General features: G+C 42.6%; 2 protein-coding genes across 6 annotated transcripts in view; one reads left to right on the top strand and one right to left on the bottom strand.

The window, feature by feature from the left end:
- Positions 1–13,925, top strand: part of NAPEPLD (N-acyl phosphatidylethanolamine phospholipase D) — a 40,148-nt gene extending 26,223 nt beyond the window's left edge. For 4 of the 5 annotated variants that reach the window (XM_046669999.1, XM_046669997.1, XM_046670001.1 and 1 more), the window contains exons 3-5: positions 1,757–2,403; positions 5,752–5,866; positions 10,172–13,925. In XM_046669999.1, coding sequence (XP_046525955.1) covers positions 1,757–2,403; positions 5,752–5,866; positions 10,172–10,291 — 882 coding nt within the window. In that variant the 3' untranslated portion in view covers positions 10,292–13,925. The remainder of the gene's footprint in view (positions 1–1,756; positions 2,404–5,751; positions 5,867–10,171) is intronic. The other variant, XM_046669998.1, reaches the window with a different exon arrangement.
- The window catches only part of ARMC10 (armadillo repeat containing 10), a 26,989-nt gene continuing 14,062 nt past the window's right edge, over positions 13,570–26,496 (bottom strand). The window contains exons 3-6 of the mRNA XM_046669996.1: positions 22,136–22,270; positions 18,708–18,884; positions 15,815–15,886; positions 13,570–14,711 (exon numbers count right to left, since the gene is read on the bottom strand). Of these exons, the coding sequence (XP_046525952.1) occupies positions 14,460–14,711; positions 15,815–15,886; positions 18,708–18,884; positions 22,136–22,270 (636 nt within the window). The 3' untranslated portion in view covers positions 13,570–14,459. The remainder of the gene's footprint in view (positions 14,712–15,814; positions 15,887–18,707; positions 18,885–22,135; positions 22,271–26,496) is intronic.

The following is a 26,496-nucleotide window of genomic DNA, read 5'->3' as shown; positions in this document are numbered from 1 at the left end:
TCTTTGCCGGCTCCTCCTCTGCGGCTTCTCTTCCCTGTCCAGGCCCTTTTCCCTTCACACCGTCTCAGTGACCCCCAGTTTTCCTTCGCCAGCATCACTCCATTTACCCTCTCTTCTTCCCATGGTGGTCTCCTTTGTTCGGGTCCTCCCGTCTTGTGGCAGCTGCCGTGATACACGAGGTCATCCTTTGCACTCTACAGTGTTTTCTCTAGACATAAATCAGGTCGCGTCTTTTTTAAGATGCTTCCTCATCGTCCCTGGGTGGAGTATGGCATTCAGGGCTCTTAGAGTTCTGACCTTCATGGATTCAGTTGGTCCCCTGCCCCCAGTTGCTGTGTTCCTGTTGGCCTCGTGTGTTCGCTTGGGCATTTTCTCTGCCCGGGCTGCTCTTCCTCCTCTTCCTGCACCGTGAGCTTCCTCATTCTGCAGGACCTCTCACAGGTCACTGTGTCTGAGCCTCTGGCAGCTGGGCTCCTCAGTCCTTACCAGCCTATGGCACGTCTTGTCTTTTATTTAATCATCCACTACCACACTCTTCTCAAACTTGATTTGCAGGAACTTATAAAAATACATGTAGCAGTGAAAAAAAAAACCAAACAAACAGATGAACACATAAGAGCAAATAAACTATTAGGGTAGAGAATAAAGCCAAGAATAAAGTTGGCCTAGGAGTCTGTTCCATCACGCCCACACGTGGCTGGAGGCAGCTCAGCCTTTACTTGGAAGTTTCTAGTCAAAGCTAAAAGGGAAGCATGAACTGTTGGAGTTTTCCCAGTGACGGTGAAATGAATAAAGCCAGCTGCCCTGGAGAAGAGCTTTGCGTGTTACTGCGAATTGAGAGGAATGTTTCTGGGGTGAGTGGGATGGTGGGGGGTGGAGGTGGTACCAAGTCTTCAAGACGGCCTACAGTGCGTGCACAGCAAGATCCTGGAGGCTGCTTCCTGCAGGAGACCTCAAAGCGGGGCTGGGCATGGCACCAAAGCACAATTTAGAAAAGCCAGGATGTGACCCTGAAACAGGGCTTCTTGTTGGTCTAGCTTAATCCAAGGATAAAAGGTAAAATAACCAAAGGAGTAATGGTTAGCAAACTCTGTGGTAGTTACTGTTTTTACCTCTGTTTACCCCTAAGAGTGCTCAACTTCTCACAGGCAGGGACCGTGTTTCGCTTTGATCACTGGTAGGAGACCTCCAGGGTGGAGGAGGAGCAGTCTTCCTCACCAGTCTGTGACTGGTGTCCCCCGGAATCCTCACAGTGGTCTGCCGTCAGTTCCATGGACTCAGAAGTCAGACTGGCATCTGAGACCTGAGATCCAGATCTGGGACGTGGATGGTCCGGAGTCGTCTCTCCTGTTTGCAGGGACTGACCTGCCTCTGAGGCAGTGTCCACCAGCACAGGCACCAGCCAAGTGGAAGGGCAATGGCAAAGTGCCCGCAGCTGGGCCCGTCTACCTCTCCCACTTACAGGAGAGAGCCTTTAAAAAATTAATCAATTTAGCAGTGCTCAAAGTTTTCCGTTTTCCCTTGGTCTACTGCATTTGGGACTAAGAAGATCTTACATTGCTATACTGTCATGATTACTAAGATTCAGAAGTATGCATTTTCAAGAGAAAAGCAAAAATAGCAAATTTATTCACTGACTTCAGTTCTCCCCAAATAGCCCTTCTATCTGTAATTTAGGCCAAAATATGTTCTCTGATGACATCATACCTTTTTTTTTTCCTCTCTCTCTAACGGCTGCTTGTCTTTACACACACAGGAGCTTGATAAAGAACTCCCAGTGCTGAAACCGTATTTTGTCGATGACCCTGAACAAGCTGGCGTGAGGGAAGCTGGCTTACGAGTCACGTGGCTGGGACACGCGACGGTCATGGTGGAGATGGATGAGCTGGTTCTTCTCACGGACCCCGTCTTCAGCTCCCGCGCCTCGCCATCGCAGTACGTGGGTCCGAAGCGTTTCCGTCGACCCCCGTGCACTGTGAGCGAACTGCCCCGGGTAGACGCGGTCCTTATCAGCCACAACCACTATGACCACCTGGACCACAACTCTGTCGTCGCTCTGAACGAGCGGTTCGGGAATGAGTTGCGATGGTTTGTGCCCTTGGGTCTCCTCGACTGGATGCAGAAATGTGGCTGTGAGAACGTGATTGAGCTGGACTGGTGGGAGGAGAACTGTGTCCCTGGACGCGACAAGGTCACCTTCGTCCTCACGCCTTCCCAGCACTGGTGTAAGAGGACTCTGATGGATGACAACAAGGTGCTCTGGGGCAGCTGGTCTGTCCTGGGGCCTTGGAATCGATTTTTTTTCGCAGGAGACACTGGTTATTGCTCTGGTTTTGAAGAGATAGGAAGAAGATTTGGGCCTTTTGACCTGGCTGCTATTCCCATTGGAGCTTATGAACCAAGGTAGGCAGACTTCCGAGAAGACATTCCTGCGACCTAGTGAGTTAACGGAGCTTGAAAGGGAACTGGGTGTGATTTTGTGACACCGTGTAATCTGTGATGTTAATGATGGACTTTGTTCTATATCTGTTGGGGGTTGGTGGGTCAGATTCAGTTAAAAGGGTTTCATTTCATTTTATTTTTTTTTTTAAGTATACTTTTTTGGTGAGGGAGATTGGCCAATCTTCCTTTTTTGTTTCTTCTTCTCCCCAAAGCCCCACTGTACCTAATTGTATATTCTAGTGTAGGTCCTTCTAGTTGTGGCATGCGGGACACCGCCTCAGCGTGGCTTGATGAGTGGTGCCACGTCCATGCTCAGGATCCAAACCAGCAAAACCCTGGGCTCCCAAGTGAAGCACGTGAACTTAACCACTCGGCCACGGGGCTGGCCCCAAATTGTTTCATTTCAAAACATTTTAATCACGGTCATATCAGTTAAATAATTGTTCAAAACAGAAATTATATTCCCAAGAAAAAAGGACCAAAATTTAAAGACTTACTCTACCTAGCCAGAAGTTCACATACCATTCCGACTAAAGTTAAACCCATCAGCTGACAGTCAACCTAACCTTTGTTCTTCCATCACACGGAGGAGACCATGTAACCACCGTTTGCCCTGTGACAGGAACGCGCCCATCCCATCCTTTAGCCCCCCGTGTTTGGCAGAGAGAAATCGAGGCATCGGCCTATAGCATTGGTCTCACTTGAGTCAGCGCTGAAGTTAACCCGGTGATGACACTGTTGGTCCCTCACCAGTCGCCCTCCAACCTCCGCATACTGGCCACCTGTCTTCAGGGCAGTTACAGGTCACACGGGCATTCGAGACCCAGGAGACCCACCCATTGCCTGTGTCTTCCTTCTTAAGCCAAAGACAAGTGATTTCAGAGAGTTCAGTCAACTGTGGTTGGTACATACAAGTGAAGAGAAAATAAACACTAGGGACAAAGTGAAGGCAAATTTAAACAGGTTTTATTTTCTAGAGCGCACGCAGAGGTGCACACAGAACTGTGCACAGGACACATTTTGTTTAGGCAACACTATGAGCAGAAGAGCAGAAACACACAGACCACGATCGCTGGCTGCCGTCTGATGCTGTGACACTTACTTGATCAAGTTCTACGTCCACTAAAACTGTGTCTTCACTGTCTTTATTAATGCTTATTTCTCCTTTATGTTTTTCTTCTAGTTTCTTTAAGGGGCTAGACATTTTTACCTTATTTAAAAAAATTATTATAAATGACTAATTGTGCTTGAATTTCACTTTTCCACGTAATTCTAATTAATTTTTTTTTAAAAAAAACAATTGGCCCTGAGCTAACATCTGTTGCCAATCTTCCTCTTTTTTTTTTCTTCCTTCTTTTTCTTCTCCCCAAAGCCCCCTAGTACATAGTTGTATATTCTGGTTATAGGTCCTTCTAGTTGTGGCATGTGGGATGCCGCCTCAGCGTGGCCTGACAAGCAATGCTAGGTCCATGCCCAGGATCTGAACTGGCGAAACCCTGGGCCGCCAAAGAGGACTGTGTGAACCCAACCACTCGGCCACGGGGCCGGCCCCTCTAATTCTGAATTCTAATGAGACTTCTCAAAACATCAGCCTGTTTACAAATCAATTTCATATGAAATTGAAATCAGTTGATCTTTACTGAATATGTGTTCTTAGAATATCTTATTCGTAATTATGAAAATTGTAGCAATGGATAAATTTCTCAACAATGTGATGACGTGTACAGCCTGACTATGCAGATTCCCTCACATGATTCCCCCTTCCTGCTTGCAGCTGTCTTGTTCCTGAGACAGCAGAGGATGGGAGGATGGTATTTGCTCTCAGAGAATTAAATTGGGGTCGGCTCTGCTGTGTAACCCATTTCTCTGGTCAGGACTAACAGGTTTAGAAATGAGATTATCAACCAACAAAACTTCACAGGACTCTAAAAATGTAAGATGATTACACCAAAAATGACTTTCAGTGATATGCTTGGGATATTTCATCCTAACTTTTGGGATCTCCTGTCACCAGATAGAATATCCAAGTCAAGTCAGTTAGGATCTTAAGTTTTTATTGTAAAGTTTACACCAGAGTAAGAATTTCACATTTATTTCCGATAGACATGAGGGTGGAAAGGAGTGTGTCTCTCCCTTTGATTTGCAGCAGGAATTTAAAAAAAAATTGGAAAGAAACACCAAAATCTGTTTTCATCTTGCCCTGCGTGCTGAGTGTCAGGAGGGGTGGCGGCACCGAGCTGCTCTGACCGCTGTGCAGGAGAACACAGCGGCTTTGTCTCTGGGCTCCTCCTACAGTGAGTCATACCCGCTGGCTGGTGTGGAGGATGCACTTTCCCAGCCTGTGTTCTGGGGCGTGCAGAAGCCCGCACTGAGTCCGCATCCGCCAGCCTTCCCTGCAGCATCGGCCGGCCGTAGCTGAGCGGATGTAAATAACGTGGAGGCAGTGGTGGTTTTCCTCTTCTACGCTGATGGCTGGGAAACTCCAGGATTTGCATGTAGACAGTACACTTCTCCCTTCTTATCAGAAATAATAATTCTTTCTCCTGAAAGTGTTGGTTTTGCCAATTCTTTACTCTTTTGGGAGAATTCTATGACATAGGTGCTGTGCTTGGTACTTTGAAGAAACTGTGTCTTGTTTAATCCTCATAACTCCCTCACTAGGCGGGCGTAATTTCTGTTGCACAGACGAGGAAATGGAAGCTCAAAGGATTTGAAGTGACTTTGCAGGGTGTTAGGCAGCCTGTCTGTGTTTCTACACGCTCGCTAATCAGTGCCCCCCACGTACCCACTCTTCTTGCCAAACACCTCACTGTTCAGTTGTAGGATGTTGAAATAAAATCCTTGAATAGTAATTGGGGTTTTTTGCTCTCAATCTTTAAGTTATATTGTACACTAATTTTTGTTTGGCTTAGCAAGTTTTAAAAAAATTCTTTCAGCAAGTTACTCAGTTTCTTCTGCAACTGGAGTTGTTTCTAGTACTTTACCCATTATTCACTTTCTTTGATTCAAGCCAGGACTGCCAAGTATCTCCTTTTAAAAGGAACAGTAAGATACATCTTCAGAATAAATCACCAGTGAAATCAAAATATATGTGGAACAAAGTCTTACTATTCAAAGGGGAGTTCTGCTTGAGACTTACCTCTCGAAAGAGTTTTGCTTATTTTTTACAAGCAGAAAAGCGGACTCAAGGGAGATGGTTTTGTCTGATTTATTCCTGTGCAGAATCTTAAAGGTGGTTCGATGACGCAGTCATTAGGATTTAATGTGCAGCTCAGAGGCCAGAATTAACAAATTGCTGTGCTTCATCAGGTGGTTTATGAAATACCAGCACGTAGACCCGGAAGAAGCTGTAAGGATTCACATTGACGTTCAAGCGAAGAAATCTGTGGCCATTCACTGGGGGACGTTTGCCTTGGCGAATGAGGTGAGTGTGATGGCGATGACAGCAGCTTCGGTCTCGTGTGTGTTCAGAGACCAAACCGGCATCAGAACTGCCCGGGCATCACGGTCATCACATGAATTAATGCGGTAAATCATATTAGTTAGTAAAACAACATGCACACACAGTGAGAGAGAACCTCACTGCATGCCATTCTTTGGGCTTATTTCTGTAGTTAACGAAGCACGTGTTTATACAACCAAAACCACATGTAGTCTCGGGAACGAGGAGGATGAGCCGTCCTGCCTTCCCTGTCAAGGCGGCTTTCGTTCCGGCTGAAGATACGACACGTACATAATGACTCGGGTGCTGAAAGAGCTAAGAGCTGTCAGGTGGGGCAGATAAAGTGGTCTCAGAGTCAGAGACTGCTACTGACTAGAGGGATCAGGAAGAGCTCCGGGGAAGAGGTGAGCTCTGAACTTGGCATTTCAAGAGGAGGAAAGGGCAGCAAGCACGTGGCATGGTGAGGCATCAGTTCAGCCAGACTATGGATGACATGAGGGCAAGGGGGTAATAAGGCTGGACAGCTCAGAACTTCTTAGAAATGTATTACTCATCCAGTAAACATTGACTCAGTGTTTGCTGTGTCCCAGACATTGGGATTCATAGTGCTTTTATTCCTAGGCTAATACAGAAGAGCTGATTTTTCCTTAAGGTAGCTGAACTCTAGAACTCCGCTACTAGTGAGGGTTCTGGAATCAAGCAGGATTGCAGAAAGCTTTCTCTCTTCTCCTGGACCCAGGGCCTGCCCTAAGCAAGATTTACAAATGGATGGTTGAACTTGGCTTCTCCTTTGCTTTCCGAGGCATCTTCCCTGTCCAAGGGCCTCTCTGCAGGAACCCTGTGTTTTCATGCTGTTTTAAGCACTCCCTCTCTGTCCTATTTCTGGCTGCCTAGGCCCCCCCCCCCCCCCCATCAGTATTCCCATCCCATGATGCAGCAATCCTGAGCCACACTGTTGGGGTACAGAATGGAATGAATGAATGAATGAATGAATGACCACGGGGGTGGGGAGGATGAATGAGAATATGTGTGTATGTGAATTTGGAGAAGGGGGTTTGACACTGGTTTCTGCTGCTATACCACTGTATTTGGTGGCAGTCTTATTCCATATATATAGATACATGTTCCATATATAATATATACCAGCGACTTAGATGAAGTAATAGTCTTTTATTAAACCTGTGCAAAGAGGGGAATCAAAGATGACTCCTAGATTTTTAACTTGAGTAACTGGGGACACGGTTGTGTTCTTTACTGAGGGGGAAGACCAAGATAGAAAAGCTCAGTCTTCAAGAGTTACTGTGTCATTCAGCCTTCAAGAATTATTCCTATTATAAATAGAACCTCTATTTCTTAATGAAACACATAATAAAAACTCATTTAGTCTTAGCAATTTGGAATTTGTTCACATCTTGACATTCGTTGCATAAACCTGACAACCATGAGTTTGTTAAATTATAAAATAGATGGAATTCTTGGGCAAGATGATGATTAGCCTAAGATTTGTAGACACTTTAAAACGATTTGCATATAAGTAGTTATAATAGCTGCTGACTATAAAATAAGCAGATCGAGGATGTCCTTAACTTGGCAACACTTTAAAATTGTACATCTAGCAACATCTAATTTATCTGGGGAATGAGTGAATTTCCTAGATGATGTATTTAAGCCGTAAAATTGAAAACTACTCACTAGTTTTGGTGGACACAAATTTCAGGCATTATATTTGTTAACTTTATAAATGACCAGGGTCTTTATTTTGAATATCTTCTCTTGGAGCAGACCATGAAACTGTGACCCCTTTAAAAGGGAACTTAGGACTTGTCTGGGGCTGGCTGCCTGGCCCTTCCCGGATCCGGAATGCTGGGGCCTTTGCCTTCTGTACATGGTTGTCTGGCCCCCTGGCTCTGGGGCATTTTTATCTCTGTTGCAGGACTAACGTGGGTGCACCACAAGATGGCTGTCAGTCACTCAGAAGGCTTTCTTGCCTACGTCTAAGGTTATCTTCTAGGTGGTGGAAATAGCCAAGAACTGACCTATGAAGAAACTCAGATACTGCAACATCAGAATCCACACTAAGCTGTAGCTTGTAACTAAAATTACAGCCTAGCAAAGAAATTATTTTTGTCAGGTGATTGTGCAAGTATACCGTTGGCCAAGGCTTGTTGGGACATGGGGGAAAAAGAATTTAACAAAACAAGTTATTTTTCAGTGGGAAAGAATTTCATCATTTTGAAATCTCAAACTAAAATAACGTTGCAAGGGAGATTTCTTGACTTAGGCTATTTCAAGTTGCATTTTATTGGTGATATATTAGCAATTTCCTATATGCAAAAAAAGACTTCAAAGTAGATTCCTGTTATCAATGAAACCCATTAATAAGTGGTTCTCTCTAGGAGTACTGGGTACCCGATGTATTAACCAAGGTTAAAACCAAACTTATTCAGTGGTCCGTGGAAAGGCACCGCTGACCCTCTAAACATAGCTATAAACCTAGAAGGGAACAAGAGGGGAGAAAAGACCCCTGTGTGGCCAATAACTGTTGGCAAACCTGTGCATTTTAAGCCACAGAAAAGCTTCCTAGTTTTCCTGGTACATCGCTAGCTGTCCTTTCTTGTCTCTGCCGCTAGTTCCATGTCTCCGCCCCCTCTCAGCAGCGAGTGCCTTAGGACTGGGTCTGTGGCCCTCTCCTCTCCTCTCTAGCTGGTTACTCCCTTGGGGATCTCATCAGTCTTGGCTTTAAATACCATCTATCCACTGTACCTCTGGCTCAGGCTTCCCCCGCTCTGATCCACATTTATGTTTCTGACTGCCTACTTGACATCTCCACTTGCACATCCATTAGGTACCAAAGACAAGACGACTTCATCTCCCCTCAAACTTGTTTCTCTTACATCTCAGTAAATGGCAACGCTCTCCTTCCAAGTTACTCGGGCCAAAACCTTGACTTCTCTTTCTCTCGTGTCCTCCATCTGGCTTCTCCCCACAGCTCAACCTTCAGATGATGTTCAGACTTTGACCACCTCTCCCCACCTACACTGCTCCCCTCTGTGCCGTCCAGTCTGTTCTCCACACTGCACAGCGCGGTGACCTTTACACATGAAATCAGATCCTGACGCTCTGCCTCTGCCACAGTGACCTGCTAGGGTCCCCTCAAACTCAGATCAAAGCCACAGGTTTGCTGCAAAGCCGTGTGCCATCAGGTCCTTGTTCAGATGTTACCTTCTGCAAGAGGATTTCTTAGGCTGTCGTATTTAAAATTAAATCTCCATCCCCCATACTCATCCCTCCCACCCTTCGTCCCCAGAACATATCAACCACTCAGCTTCTCTCTCTCTTTTCTTATCTGTCTCTTTCTGTTCAGGTCACCGGCCTGGCTGCTCCATCAGGGGCTCAGAATACCTGTTGCTTGAAGGGTGAAAGCAGACTTACTGCTGATGAGTAGCTCAGCTCATGAGCTCAGGATGTGGGGTTTTTATTCCTGCTCTATACTTTACATTTTACAGCTTTTCTAACTGAAATTGGGGAAAAAACCCTTGGATAAAGGAAAAAAATAGCTGTTATACAACATAAAATAAGACCAAAAGAGAAATAACTAGTGAAATGATTTATCTTATATACCTTAATTTCTTTAACGATTTTATTCAGTAGTTAGAACAACACACATTCAAGTGGTTTCAATTTATCTGGAAAATATATGAGAAGGTCGAAACATTCTGCAACAGTGTGCTGTCTTCAAGGGGGGGAAATTCCACCTGTCCTGTCTGTTCTCGAGGCTCCCTTTCACTCTGCAGACCAGTGTCGATGTCTGGCTAGGGTTTGAAGATAACAACCCTTCTGCAGCCAAAAATATTTTCTCTAGCATTTGCTCGCTCACACACACACGCTCCCTCCCTCTCGTATTTCTAACATTTAATTCTCTAATATTATCTTTGGCATTGAGTCCATTCAAGAGCCGCATGCTGTACTAGCTGGGCATCTTAAGATGACTGATTCCATTTAGATCGGAATTTCATGCAGTGACACAGTGGTCAGATTTCATGCAATTGAAGGATGTTCAATCTAAGTTGGCACCAAATGTGATGTCCACGGTGTTTGGATAGATAGAACACTTAATGAGTATATTATAAAATATGATCAACTCATCTGCTAATACTTCAATGAGAAGAAATGCCTGCTTTAAAAATGCCTGTGTTGCCTGTTTTAGTTTGAACTGTTATTTGAAATCTCTCACAAATGCACGTTTGGCTAATGTTTTTCCATTTTTTCCCCTCTGCCCTTTGCCAGCATTACTTAGAGCCCCCACTGAAACTGAGTGAGGCTCTAGAAAGATACGGACTTAAGACTGAAGATTTTTTTGTCTTGAAGCATGGAGAATCAAGATACCTTAACACTGATGAAAACTGAATAAATACGAGCACAGGAGCTTTTAATGAAAAAGACATCATCTGATACATCTTTGAAAAGACTAAGAAATTGACGAGTATGATGCTTTTTCACATTTGGAAAGGACTTCCGCAAGTTGGTGTGTTATGTTTTGTGTAATAACTTGCTCACTGACACGATTGCCAGTTCCTATAAACGAAGAAGAGTTCAGGCTGGGTCACGTAAGGACCCAGCTGGCTGATGTGGATTCTGAATCATTCTCTGCCATAAGCATGGCAGGGGGATTTTTTTTACTAAAGCATTACACTTTAATGGTAGAATTTTGAGGTTGTGAAAAACTGATTTTAAAGACATTTCTGTTCTTAAGGGGCTTCTATAAGGTGAGTCAAGGCTGTCTGCTTACCTAGATTTTTGCACATAACATTTCTTATATTCACATTAGAGAAATGATGAAATTGACTCTCATATGCTCATAGCGGTTTGCGCTCTATTAGCATTAGCTTATACGCCAAATGTTAAGTGATTTTTTTTTAAGCATAAAAACCTAGGAGTTTGGGCTAAGTTACCACTTTTAAAGACTTTATTTTTAAAAAGAGGGGAACACTATATTCTACAACCCCCAAATCAAAACACCTGAGCTGAGCAGAGGGAGTTTGTTCTAAGAAAATGATTTATGAAAGTCTCTTGTTTTAATCTAAAAGTCAGATCTGCTAAGCACAAATATAGCTGCAAGGAAATGATATTTTACTAAGATAGATGCAGATCTTAAATGTTAATAGACCACACACTTTGAATTAAATTTTATCCTCTCCACGTTCCATTTTCTCTCCTGGTTTCTTAGCTCGAAATATATCAATAAGATTTATAAATATTTTGTTTTACATGATTCAGATGTCTTCTATTTTTATATTAAATGGCCCTAAGCATGATTCTTTTATTAAGCCAGTGTGGAACACTAGTGGTAAAAAAAAAAAGTTGGTGATTCTGGGAATCAGCTGACCTGAGTTTTTGTCCTGTAAGGGCTTGTGGTCCCTGGATGGTTCTGAACCCTCCCCTCCTCAGTGGGAGGGCTGATGAGGTACAGCAGAGGCCCATTCTATCTTCATTCTGTCTTCCTGATCCACAGTCTCAGTGAAACAAACTTTGTTCATGCAAAATAATCAAAATAGGTTTTCTGCATCAAATGCTACCCAGGCAGAGCTCTATAGCACACATAGATGCATGCCATGTTAGCCACGCATCTCAACTTCAATCCTGCCTCCACCATGGATTTTGTGTACCCCGAGACAAGTCACCTATGCTCACTGTGCCTGTTTCCTCATGCGCAACAAGAGGATAATTTTGACCTACCTCCGAAAAATGTGAATAAATAGATTTTTTAAAAAGAAAAGCACTTTGAAAATATAAGAGAAAATGATTTCTTAAGATATCATTGCCTAATACAGACAGGTAGATTTGACAGCTGAAACTAGGCTAATGCTTTTGATAATATAATATTCCTGCTGTAGACTTCGGCATATATATTAGGATACAAAACGATATTAGGATATATATTAGCAAGTAACAACTTTATCTCATTTTGGAAATCTGGAGCGTAATAGCCAAAATAAATGTAATTGATCTTTATCAAAATTTAGCATTTTTATCAACAAAGATGCAAATCCGTCAAGGGGAAATGTATATGTAATGTGAATGTATGTGATTTTGGGGCACTAAAGCACAAAAAATTTCCCCATAAGATAAACCTTCAGGAAAAAAACTGAACAAGCATAAATGTTTTCACTTCAAAAGAATATTCAGCAAGTAGACGTGAATCAGGATGTTAGGTTTATGGTGGATTTGCTCTGGGCAGTGTTGCCCTGGGACCAGCCAGTGTTCTGTGGTCGCCTTCCTTGCTGTTGCACGCCAAACTGAAAATTCATCTCTTACCTCTGCTCCACGAAGCAAGTGCATCTTGCTTAATTATTTCTGCTCCATGAATGGCCTTAACGTTATTTTTGTATTCACATGTACTGTTAGATGAGGATCTCTAAGCACTTTATGTTCTACTTCCACTTAATGGGGCCTGCCTCATTTTTCTAGGCTTCCTCACAAGCTTTTTTATTATTAGCACTCATTCTACTTTGACGTTTTATTCATTAAGAATACACCGAGGTTCATCTCTCCTTATAGACTCTCGCTCTGCTGAGTGGTTCCCATTTTATTTTTCACTTATGTGCAAAGCAAAAACAAATTTTGAAAAATAGGACAAATCCATTCTCTTTCCTCCATTCCGTTTAAAATGTCATCACACCTTTTAATCTGTCTTATCCTCTAAGTCAATTTCATTTTCCTTTTTGATTAGCTGGCATCTACACCAGTATGTGACATTTTACTGAGGTTTGCCCCTCTCCTATGATAACTGAGGAACACTGTCATTCCTCATTGTCCAAGAGGGGGAAACGCCAATTAGGAGAAATCCCCCCTAATAAAAGCCAACATGTGCCACGACCTAAGCAGATAAAGACCCACCTTGCATTTTCACGGTGCAGTTCTTTCTAGGTAGTTAAAAATGACTCCCCTTTTTCTCTAGCATTCTGACATTTCAGACTGAACGCTCAGATCTCTAGGAAATGGGTTTATTCATTCAAACTAATAACAGAGGAAAAGAAAAGAGTTTCAGAATACACTGCTGTTAAAAGCACATTGAAACCAAATCCTAGTTTTTAATGTGTGCACGTTTTGAATATATATTTTCATTAAATAAGCAGGCAGGTTAAAAAAAAGTATAAAGAAATGTGCCTTTCAGAGAATTAATACTTATGTTTGCATCACTGATAAAATATTATTCATAGCTATCATGTGTACATTACTACTGTAGCCAATTGGGAATTTACATGTTTTCACCCTAATACTGAATCCTTTTTCTATTGTAAAAATATTTCTCCCAAGTTTGATTTCTGTATCAGGATAACCCTGAGAATACACGTATTTTTGTTTGAGGATTTGTGACTTCCTATGAAAATCCATGTATTTACAAATGAAATTTAAAGTATTCCTAAAGCTTTGCCTTAAATACATGAGTAGGAAAGCTTGTGCCTGCAGAGTGATTTACTTAATGCTAAGCATGGTGGCAGTTATGAACTTGAATATTATAAAACCTGACAATTAGAATATATCGCTAAGTTGTTATAGTAGCTTACAGAATAAAAATACCATTAAGAAAGACAGCAGCTGAGAAATTTGCATATATTGTAATTTTAGACAAGTAAAATATGGATGAAAATGAATAAAGTATCAAGGGGAGAAAATATGTATAATCGTGTGAGTTACTTTTTCCTTTTTATTTAAAAAAATTATAAAATTTATGCTCATAGTAAAAAAATTCAAATGGCAGAAGGTGTACAGAGAGAAGTCACTTCCCCACCCCCAGGAGCCTGAGTGCCATTCCCGAAGCATTCTGTCTGTATATAAGCATCAATATTTTTCATTAAAAAGAAAACACATCCACATTTCACGGATGTCTTTCCACATCAGCATAATCAGACCTGCTTTGTTCTTGTAAGACTAGATAATTGATGTAACCCATTGCCTATGGATGGACACTCTGATTGATCCCAGTATTCTATACATAATGTCGTTATATCCTGGCACAGTGGATGGGAGCGGGTGAGAACCAGGAAACACTTGCCCTAGAAGTTTGCAGTTCTGTTTGACTAGAAAAGATTCTCATGATTGGAAAAGACTGGGAAGCAGTGTGGCTGGGCTGGCAGGCAGACTCGAGATCTCAGCTCAGGATCTCGTCGCTACTAAAAGAACAAGGTCACCCCAGGGCAGTTCTGAAACAGCTAATCGATCACATACCACTGCTGTGTCTGACGAGTGACTGCCGAGCACTTCTGACAGCAGAAGGGCAGCCAAGGTCACCCTCTCTTCGTGGGGAGAGAATAACGGAAGTATCTCAGCAAACAGCAAAATAAAAAAAAAAAGAAAAAAGGTTTCAGAACAAACTCTTAATTCATTTGGTATCAATGAAATGGTCCACAGGACGCCAGGAGACTGTGGCAAGTTAGAGCTGTGTTGGTGATGAAACACGACACTTACTATTCAAATTCAGCAGCTGAAGGAATCCCTTTGTAAGGAAGGTGGAAGATAAGCTGATGTGCCTTATGTCCAGACTACGTCACTCTGGACAAACATGACCGACCAATTAGGACTCTGGGATTATTGTTACCTTTTCCTTCACCTCTGCATCAGGGTGATAAAGTAAAGCTCTCATTTTCTGGGCACATTCTTCTCCATATAACAGGAAAAAGAGTGAACCTTTAGTGAAAGGAGGCTGAACAGCGAGGCGGCCTTCCTTCTGGAGGCAGTTATTTATATTCTGAAACAGTGTAAGAACTCGAAGGAGAATCTCCTTTGCCACGTGGCCGTCATAAAGGGAAAGGAATGATGAATCCACCTGAAACAGGAAAGGGTGTTATTTTAATGATAAAACATTTTTTCATGTACATTTTCACACTTTAAAACTGCACTGAATGCATTTTTCAAATCTTGTCATAGAAAATTATCCTTAAGACTGCATAACATCAATGTAAAATCCTATGCACCCTTACACTCTATACTGATGGAAAAAAGAGGGTGCGTGTTTTAGCTGAAAAACACTATTTCCTTTGAATTGTGGAATGTAGTCATTTGGAAAAACATCCGTTTCCTCTTTAAGATCCATCATCCAGTCTTGCTGGGAACTCGTTAATTCCTCAAACCTTTACTGCACACACCCTGCGGGGTGTGGGGACGAACAGGATGAGTCCTGTGGGGCCCCTTTCTACAGGAGCCGAGGTCCATTCCACCTCGACACCTGTCTCAGCTTTCAGTTATCTCGTTCGTCTGTTCCGTGTTTTGTGTCTTCTCCCCAGACTGTGAGCTCCCTGAGGACAGCACCGCGTCGTGCTGTCCTCGCTGGTGCATCCTGGCACTCAACCTAGCATCGGGCTCACACTGGACTCGATAAAGGCTAGTGTTTTGGGGATACTAAGATACCTGTGAACACAACAGGTCAAGGATAAAAGCTGTGATGACACAAGTATACCCCAAACTGGGTACAGACAGAAACATTATAATTTGTTGTTGCTAGGCAGAACTTTTCAAAAATGATTTTCAAAAGTAAAATATGCCTGGGCCAGCCCCAGTGGCCTAGTGGTTAAGTTTGGCATACTCCGCTTAGGTGGCCCAGGTTCAGTTCCCAGGCACAGACCTACACCATTCTGTTAGTGGCCATGCTGTACTGGTGGCCCACATACCAAAAAACAGGAAAACTGGCATGGATGTTAGCTCAAGGTGAATCTTCCTTAGCAAGAAGGAAAAAAAAAAAAGTGAAATATGCTTACCACAGAAAATTTATATACACAAAAAGAACCAAAAAAAAAAAACCCACAAAAAAACACCCTTAATGTTGCTCCTCAGAGATAATATCTGTTAACATTTTGGGATAAATCTTTCCAGATCTATCTGTCCAAATCTATATATTTCTATATTTACAAAACAAATACATAAACTACTTACTTGGGCACCAAGAAGTCCTTCTGCCATGGCTGGATTTTCAGACAAATTCAAAAGCAGTTTCAAAACTTGAACCTGAAATAAGAATAAGACGGTTTTATTTCAGACCAGGAAGCGTGGATTTTCTCTCCCTGGCAACTTCCTCTCATCATGTCCACGTTTCAAAGTCCTGCCTCTGCTTCAAGGCCTGGCTTGCATTCTCTCCTCTCACTTCGTCTTAGATGGGCTCCCTCTGAACCCCCATCCACTCTCAGTGCATGCTCCACACAGCAGTGATAGTCAAACCTTCTTTTCCCAGTCGCCCTGCTCGGGAGACGGAACACTGTGAATGTCTTCACTACCCGCCCCACACCTAACTCGTGGTGACCTAACATGTGTTACATAAATGGTCTTAATCACGATCACTGCTAACTGAAACAGGATCTTGGTAGAAAAAAGGAATCTGTGAAAGCTCAGTTTATTTCTATTTAAAGTAAGAAAATTTCAGAACAGTTTGGTTACCAAGACTAAATAGGTAACAACACGGCCCTTTTCTTTTTAGTAAGTTACTAGAAATCTTTGAGCTTATCTCTATTATGTGGAAAATGTTTTACAATTATTTAAACAGGCAGTGATATAAATAATCAGCAAACAAATGTTTAACTTATCGCCAACTAGCTAAAATATTGGCCTTCTTACCACTTATAACTGAAAAGTCAGTAATAACATTCACAGAGAGCTCCACCTTTAAAAACAAAGGTCATGTAAAACTATACCTTTCTACAGGATACTTGAAATTACAAAAGGGAGGAGCACGGAGGGGTTGTGACGTCAGGAAAACGTGACAGGTGCTCTCACTAGACCTGGGAAGGAACCCCGACGTCTATTTTACAAAGCTTTTCCTCATTACAAGGGCATTTTGCGTTTACCATAGAACATTTTTTTAAAAGTACAGAAAAGCACAAAGGAAAAGGAAATTTACCCATATTCCCACGACCAGAAGATTTTGGTGTTCTCTTTCTGGTCTAAATGCAAGTATTCTATATATGCACATATTCCGCTCATGTTGTATGAGTTCCATTGTTTAAGGAGGAGGATATATAGCTTTGCTGAAGTTTATTGTTTTTTTAAATTACTTTAAAAAATTTATAAAATTAATACCCGGGCACGATAAATTTCAAACAGTGCAGAAGGGAACAAGGTAAAAACAAAAGCCAGCATGCTGTCTGCCCATCCCCCTCCCCAGGGAAACCACGGGGGACAACTTCTCGGGGACAACTTCTCGTTTCAGACAGACATCCTCTCTAACTGATGACCTCTCAAGGGAGAAGAGTAAAGCCGACCTCCGACCTCTCTCTAGTGTACTCCCTGAAGGTCACGGGCAGACCTGGTCTGGCCTGACTGGCTGTCACCAACACCAAGAATAAGTGTCAGCAATAAACACTTGTCTCCAACGTCAGTGAAGTTTTGATTAGGAAAACAGGGACAAAGTTATGAAACAGGACGCTCCTGAACCCATGCAGTCACTGGAATTGAAGAGGCCCTAGCAGCCAATGAGGGCAGGTTTACAACCAGGGAATCGTAACAGCAATAGCCACCGAGCCTCCTTAACTAAATTCCACGTTGCCGTGCTCTCTAGAAGGGAGTTAAATGTGAGGAGAAAATACAGAGTACAGCTAGAGATTAAACGGCTGTATGTGTTTTGGTTTGAAACCATATTAGGTCCCTGTTTTTCTCTTGTCACATGTGCCACCTTGTGGTGACTCCAGGACACTTCTTTTAAGCCACTGGTTTTCTTTGCTCTCACGACGACAGATGCAGCAAACACAGGTTTCTTCACATTAATCGTCCACTTTTGTATTTAGTTATGAATCGGTGTTGTACTTAAAAGGTTATTATTATAGTACAGTGAGATCATTTATTAAAGATAAGATTTTTAAAAGTCATTTTGGTGATCATTTACTAAGAAAATTTCTAAAATGGATACATTTTCCCACTTAGAAATGGATTAGTATCCAAAAGTTCATTTGCAAGTTGGAACTTTCAACTCACTTTTTATGGAGAAACAATGTTATAATTCATGGGTAGTTTCCCAGACAGACCAAAAAAGCAAGTTCTCTATCCCAGAAATAGTTTACTAGGCAATGTAATGGAAAAACAAAACAGAACATACTATTGTGGTGTGAGTCACCTCTGAAAAAGTCATAAAATCTATCACAGCACAGACCACGTCTGAGACAGACCTACGAGGCCCCCAAGAGCCTCGCTGGGCTCTGAACTCAGCCTTCCTCTGAGGTTCTGGGGCAGGCAGCTGCAGAAAAGGCCAATGAGAGCTTTCTCCTACAGCGGTGACACCATGGGGTGGAAGGAAGGGGAGCTTCCACGGGGCCTCAGGGGCTGCAGTTCCCTTGCTCCACTGGAGAGAGAGATGGCGATGGCAGCACGCATTCTGGAAATGGCCTATGGACGGAGCAATGTTGCTAAAATATTACCAATATGATTATGACATTTAATTCGGAAGGTCTTTAGATACATCTTGGACCAGACCCAAATAAGTCTGGCTACTGGGAATGTGAAAGGCCCATATAAAAACAGCTCAGAACAAATTTTAAAAGAACTATAGCGAGGGTCTCCTGTGATCACAACTTCATAACTTCAGAAATAAGTTCAGTGACATCGAATACTGGGAGTATAGCTTCACGTCTGGTCCTTTGAAAATGCTCGTGCATTTTTCTCTCACCTGTGCCAGTTAGACAGAAATAGTAAAACCCTCTGTAAGGGTTTCTAACGAGCTTGACCCAACTTTCTCTCTTTCGTGAGGGACATCGCCTTGAGCGAGGTGACTTGTGAATTCCATCCCAGTCTTAATAAGCTTCGTGCAACAGCTCTCCATTCTATAAGTCCTAAGTGTCCTCACCTTGGTGGGTCCGTGTCCTGTAAGCAACACGTGGAACAGGTCTGTAATGTAACTGGAAAGCAGGTGCTGGTGGTCATTGGTAACCGTCATGTTTGTCAGCAATCTCAGTCCGGCCAGCTGCACGGCAGAGTTCAGGGGACCAGAGAAGACGTCCTCACAGACTTGATTGATGTATATCTAAAGGCGATCGGGGGAAAAATAAGCATCGGAGACTCTCCCAAATTCTTCTATCAATCAGTTTCTTTTCTGTGCCATGGAGGAGGACAAGTGTTCAGGAGGAGACTGGCTCCTCAGAAAGATGACATTTCTATCCAGCCCTCAAACTTTGGTGAATTTTTTTTTTTTAAAGCTGCCTTTGTTAATGCCAGCACTGTGCTGAGCATTTTACAAACAGACCTCACTTGATCCTTAAGACAACTCTAACGAGGCAGATACTTATGGTCATTTTATAGACAAGGACCTTAACGTCTGCAAGGAGCCTGAATCCCCTGCCCAACAGATGCCAGCCGGTGGGGGAGCTGTTCCCACTCCAGAGACCATGCTCCCCACACCCGTGGCCTCTCATTTTGTTGGGTGCCTCCTGACTCAGTCTACCTTTCTGTGTCAACTGCTCCGGGCACAACAGGATTAAGGAGGAACATGTGTGAGGCCGTGTTGTATCACGGTAAGTACCTTAACGGTAGGGTCTAGGAGCGACATCATGTTAGAAATAAAGAACAGGGGGGCAAAAGGAAACGGAAGTCTTCTTTACGGTTAGTTCTATCAAAAGTAAGCACAGGCAAAACGCTATGTGGCCCAAGGTTCTTCTTATCCACCTAGGTATATGGGCATGTAGGACCTACTCCTTCATAATGCTGTTCACCACCGCTGGCAAAACGTAATGAGATGCCGGCAGACCTCCTGCTTCACACGTGACAGAACTAAACCCAGCAGGACGGAAAGTTTTCTGAAACTCTATGTTCTATGTCAGGCCATGATCTTTCCACCTGGGAAAAATTATGTCTAGCAGATAACTGGTATTTACCTAACCAAAACTGATCTCCACCAAAAGTCCTGACTGGTAAGAAAATTTTCCTAATATAAAATGCTTAGCAATTACCAACTGTCCCATAAGCCAGTATTAATTTTTTAAAACTATCCAAATGTATCCATGTTACCATAGAAACTAAAGTAATGGCAGTAAAGCAAAAAGACATTAAACTTTCAATCTGGTTTCAAGATCTAAATGATATTTACAATTCAACTGGCTCTCGGTCATAATTTCATTACATATCCATACTTTGAAAAAACGGCATTTCCTTAGCTCTTTATAAATCATGTATTTCCGTAAGATGCTGATGGCTTTCAAAGCATTTCCTAAGACACGCTGAGCATTTACATCCTTATTATCTCTGAATCTTTCGACCATTTCAGTTCTAGTAATGAGATTACCCAATGGGCAGCTCAGTGAACCCTGAGGTTGTGCCCACGTCTCCTCGCTCCTTTCTCATGGAATTCCCTTCCTGCCCGACTCTACCTGTAGAAACCTTACACGTTCTTAAGAGGCAGGTTGGACTCTGCTTTTTACAGAAACTTTTTTGATGAGATCTCCTCTGTCTGTGTACTCAAGAATGTTTCACTTATATCTTTCCTTAAAATACTTCATCATGTTCTGCCTTGAATTACAACTATTTAGGGACTTGCCTTATCCTTCTTTTGTTGTTAGTGCCCTGGAGTTGATTCCAACTCTTAGTGACCCTGTGCACACAGGGCGGAACCCTGCCTGGTCTTTCTGTGCCATCCTCTCACCTTCTGGTGTCACATCAGACATGTTCCGCTGCTATTCATGGGGTTTTCATGGCCAATTTTTTCAGAAGTTGGTGGCCATGTCCTTCTTCCTAGTCTGTCTACTCTGGAAGCTCCACTGAAACCTGTCCAGCATGGGTGACCCTGCTGGTATTTGAAATACCGGTAGCAGAGCTTTCAGCTTCACAGTAACACGAAGCCGCCACAGTATGACAACCGACAGACAGGTGGTGTGGTTCCCTGAGAGGGAAACAAACCCAGGCCATGGCGGTAAGAGCACCGAATCTTAACCACTAGACCACCAGGCTGGTTCTCCCTCCTTCCAGCTTCCTTAAAACAAGAGTTAATTATGTTCATTTCTAAACTGTGTACCATAGAGCGGGAGCTCAATAAATGTTGCAATAATATCATTTCCTAATTCATTGTATCTTTCTGCTGATGTCATCTGACTCTGGCCTGGTTCCTTTACCAAACTCGAATTAAACAGAACCCCAAATTCAAAAGTTCACTGCCCCTCTTACTGGCTGGTTCAGGTCCCTCTGTCTTCTGCTTTATTCTCCATTAAAAAATGGTCAGAGGACCTGAACAGACATTTTTCCAAAGAAGACATACAAATGGTCAACAGGCACACGAAAAGATGCTCAACATCACTAATCATCAGGGAAATGCAAATCAAAACCACCATGAGGTATCACCTCACACCTGTTTGAACGGCGGTTATAAAAAAGACAAGAGATAACAAGCGTTGGCGAGGATGAGGAGAAAAGGGACCCTTGTGCACTGTTGGTGGGAATGTAAATTGGCACAACGCTATGGAAAACTACAGAGGTTCCCTCCAAAATTAAAAATAGAACTACCAGATCCCAGCAATCCCACTTATGGGTATCTATGTGAAGGAAATGAAATCAATGTCTCGGGGAGCTATCTGCACCCCCATGGTCATTGCAGCATTATTCACAACAGCCAAGACATGAAAACAACCTAAGTGCCTGTCGACGGCTAAACGGATAAAGATGTGGTACATACACAATGGAATATTATTCAGCTATGAGAAAGAAGGAAATCCTGCCACTTGCAACAACACAGATGGACCTTGAGGGCATTATGCTAAGAGAAATAAGTCACATAGAGAAAGACAAATACTGAATGATCTCACTTACATACAGAATCTAAAAAAGCTCAACTCATAGAAAGAGAGAGTAGAATGGTGGCTTAAGGGGTGAGGGAAATGGGGAGACGTTGGTCCAAGGGTACAAACTTTCAGTTATAAGACAAACAAATTCTGGGGATGTAATGTACAGCGTGATGACTACAGTTGATAATACTGTATTGTGTATTTGAAAGTTGCTAAGAGAGCAGAGCTTAAATGTTCTCACCACAGAAAAAAACAAGTAATCAGGTGAGGTGATGGAGGTGTCGGCTAACACTATAGTGGTAATCATTTCATAGTATATACGTTTATCCAATCATCACGCCGTACACCTTAACCTCACACAATGTTATATGTTGATTATGTCTCAATTAGGTGGAAAAAACCCCAAGGTAATTCTTGGCCATAAAGTTAATTTCATTACTTACTTTTTTTGTTATTTTCTCTTTCATTTATAGATAACTTTACACATTTGTGACTTCAGATAATTTACCTTTATCTTGATTTGATTTTCAACATTCACACTCAGGTTATTCAGTGCATTTAAAGCCTTCTCTTTAATACTGTGGTTGGGACTGTTGATTTTGCTTCCAACAATTGGAATACCACCCAATTCACGAATGATGACCTAGCAGACAGAAAAAACAGGACCATGACTTCAGTATACATCTCCTTCGACTGAATTCTTTGCATCCAAAAAAAAGAATAAATGACTCTTTGGAAATACCTTTCCCATACACAATCTGTAATCCCTATTTTCTTTTTTTTAAAGATTTTATTTATTTATTTATTTTCCTTTTTTTCTCCCCAAAGCCCCCCGGTACGTAGTTGTATATTCTTCGTTGTGGTCCTTCTAGTTGTGGCATGTGGGACGCTGCCTCAGCGTGGTTTGATGAGCAGTGCCATGTCCGCACCCAGGATTCGAACCAACGAAACACTGGGCCACCTGCAGCGGAGCGCGCAAACCTAACCACTCGGCCATGGGGCCAGCCCCTGTAATCCCTATTTTTTAAAAAAATTTACCATCCATAATATTATAGGTAAAGAAAATCAATTGAAAATAAAATTAAAATATGTGATTATATAAACTACAGCATGGAGATATAAAACAAGAATGTGCAGAGCTACTGTAATGATCTCAAAGCAATCTACAAACAAAATTATTTTACTCTGAAATAAGTTACATGATTCCTCTATTAAAGGCAAATTTGGAAAAGTAAGATGGTTTAGAATACTAAAGTAGTTTTGCTAAAATGTGTTCTTTGGAAAACTAATCCCTCAAGATGTTAACAGATGTTCCATTAAAAAAAGGGCGGTTTCATGGTTAAGCGGGAGAAACTCCAGGTGTTAACAACAGTGAACGTGTTTCTTTATTGTGATGCATCAATGTTCATATGCACGGGAATCTCCGAGAGGGGTGGACCAAATATGGTATTTCTATGAACTGTACACAAAAAGAGGGTCACCTTTCAATGGGTAACATCTTGCAGAATTGGAGTTCCACCCAATTTGAAAAATGGTGCCCAAACTTCCAAAAGAAAAATAATCTGAGGATTTCTCACAATCAATTGCAACACTATGTATTATGAGCCTTCGGCCCCAACACTGAAAGACACATCAAGTGGCTTCAATTCTTACACAAAAAACAAGAGGAAAATGACTACTGTCAGGTCAAACCATGACATTCTATCAGAAAAAGAAAAAAACAGTATCTCGCCATCATCGGCTTTTTACCAACCGCCCAATACCCTCCTCTGCTGTTAAGGGTGGGCAGAGCATTGGGAAAAAAGAAACTTTCCCTCTGCAATTCCAGGTTCTGCCGTAGGACCTGTGGTTGCTAGAAAATGGCATTTTATCCCCATTGTACTGTTAAAGCAGATCATGGCACTATAATTGATGATGAGGCACTAACTCATTACCGAAAAAAGCGCTTGTGCACCACTGACTACTGACCCACTCCAACTACAGTGTGTTTCAGAGGGAAAATAAACTACTGCATGGGAAACACCCCAATACAGGCAACCAAGAAGTCAGCCATCATCTGTTGCTTCTGTTTGCCTGGCACCCCTCTTTCCCTGGGGGCAGACACGGCACGTCCTTTATCCCAGATAGTCCCTGCTAGGCCTGCTCGTCAACTGTGTTCACATCCATCCTTGCTGTTGGGCTGTGCGATGCTCATGTGAGCCAGGCCTTGCCAATCATAGTCCACAGGGCCTGGACCCAGTGACTGATCCAAAGGCTTGGCACTTGATCCTAGCAGAACAACTCCACCTTTTGGATCCCAAGCTACCAGGATGGAGGCTTGAGAGGCCAGCGGCTTTCTTTCTATCGCTGTGCAGAAAATCTCTGTGTAACCAGACAGTCAAAGACCAATATACAAAAAGAAGCAAGGCTAAGCAAAGCCAAGAGAGAAAGACAGCGCTCGGACAACGCTTTCTGTAACTCTGAACTGTATTCTCTCCCATCTGAAACCAATGCTGTCCTAGGACGTCCAAGTTAACTGAGCTCCATATTTTCCCTTTTGGGTTTAAAATCACTTAAGTTGGATTCTGCCACTTGCTACAGGAAGAATGTGAGTAAAACACAAACATTCTTTATTGCTCCCTAAAAATCTCTCGGGCTTTAGAGTAAAGCTTACCATGCTGGAGAAAACTGGACTGAAATAAAGTACAAATTCAAAATAATTTTGCATCCATGACAATGTTAACAGAGGGCATTAGCTGAAAAAAAACTACAAAAATTTTTACTCTTTCTCCCCGGGCGGGGAGGGCAGAAGGAAGCACTCAAATAGAGCTCGTTAGTCCTGGTGCTGTCGCTACCTGTAGAAGCCACTTACATTGGTTAGTGCTTGTCAGAGCGTGGTCCAGGGACCATCTGCATCGGAACCATCCTTGTAAGACCTACACACAGTGTAAAGCACATACTCACGTGTCAGATGATCTCACTGTTCTACTGCAGCACTGCGTAATTTTAAATAACCAAAGGCCATGGAATATAAGTGTAGATTAGATACACTTATTACAAATGTGACGCCTGTGACCAACTTCATAGGGATTCGGAATCTTATGAATAATCATATTACTATTAGGCTATGCTTTTCAGAAGTAAACAAACATTACACCGTAGGTATAAGCAGTCACATTGTAAAGATGAGGACACTGAGGCTCTGGGAGGTTAAGCCACTTCTCAGGGCCACAATGACTGCTGGTGTGTAAGAACGGGAGGACGCTGTTTGCTGAGACTAGGGTATGGGCACACCTCAGATACTGGGGCTTCAGCTCCAGACCATCCCAATAAAGCGAACCGTGCAGTAAAGCAGGTCACACAATTCTTATGGTTTCCTAGTGCATATAAAAGTTACATTTACGCTGCACTGTAGTTTACTAAACGTGCGATTACGTTAGGTCTAAAAAAACAATGTACATACTTTAAGTTAAAAATATTTTACTGCTAAAAAATTCTAACCATCCTCTGAGCCCTCAGCGAGTCATGCTCCTGTTGCTGGAGGAGGGTCCTGGCTCGAGGTTGATGGCTGCTGACTGATCAGGGTGGTAAGTGCTGAAGGCTGGGGCAGCGGTGGCAATTTCTTACAATAAGACAAAACTAAGTTTGCCACATCGACTGACTCTTCCTTTCATGAATGATTTCTCTGTAGCACATGATGCTGCCTGACAGCATTTTACCCACAGTAGAACTCTGTTCAAAATTGGAGTCAATTCTCTCTAATCCTAGCGCTGCTTTATCAACTAAGTTTAGGTAATGGTCTAAATCCTTTGTTGTCACTTCAAGAGTCTTCACAGCATCTCTACCAGGAGGAGCCGCCATCTCAAGAAACCATTTTCTTTGCTCATGCATAAGAAGCAACCCCGCAACTGTGAAAGTTTTATCATGAGATTGCAGCAATCATCTCACATCTTCAGGCTCCATTTCTAATTCTGATTCTCATGGTTTTCCCACCACATCTGCAGTGACTTCCTCCACTCAAGTTCTGAACCTCTCAAAGTCATCCATGAGGGTTGCAATGAACTTCTTCCAGACTCCTGTTAATCTTGATATTTTGACCTCTTCCCATGATTCATGAAAGTTCTTAATGGCATTTGGAATGGTGAATCCTTTCCAGGTTTTCAGCTTACTTTGTCCAGATCCATCAGAGCAATCACTATCCACGGCTGATACAGCCTTACAAAGTGTATTTCTTAAATGAGACTTGCACGTTGAAATTACTCCTTCATCCACGGGCTGCAGAACGGATGCTGTGTTAGCAGGCATAAAAACATTAACCTCATTGCACATCTCCATCAGAGCTCCTGGGTGACCAGGTACATTGTCATTGAGCAGTAATATTTTGAAAGGATTCCTTTTTTCTGAGTCATAGGTCTCAACAGTGGGCTTAAAATATTCAGTAAACCATACTGGAAACATACGCTGTCATCCAGGCTTGAGGTTCCATTTACTGAGCACAGGCAGAGTAGATTCAGCATAATCCTTACGGGCCCTAGGGTTTTCAGAATGGTAAATGAGCAGTGGCCTCAACCTAAAGTCACCAGCTGTATTAGCCCCTAACAAGAGAGTCAGCCTGTCCTTTGAAGCTCTGAAGGCAGGCACTGACTTCTCCTCTCTAGCTGTGAAAGTCCTAGATGGCATCTTCTTCCAACACAAGGCTGTTTCGTCTACACTGAAAATCTGTTGTTTAGCGTAGCCACCTTCACGCATTATCTCAGCTGGATCTTCTGCATAACTTGCTGCAGCTTCTACACCTGCATTTACTGCTTCAGCTTGCACTTTTATGTTATGAAGACGGCTTCTGTCCTTAAACCTCAGGAACCACCTCTGCTTGCTCATACTTTTCTTCTG

This window comes from Equus quagga, chromosome 8 (assembly GCF_021613505.1).
Source record: "Equus quagga isolate Etosha38 chromosome 8, UCLA_HA_Equagga_1.0, whole genome shotgun sequence".
NCBI lineage: Eukaryota > Metazoa > Chordata > Mammalia > Perissodactyla > Equidae > Equus > Equus quagga.
The sequence above is the reverse complement of the archived record's forward strand: the minus strand, read 5'-3'. Positions and strand labels throughout refer to the sequence as shown.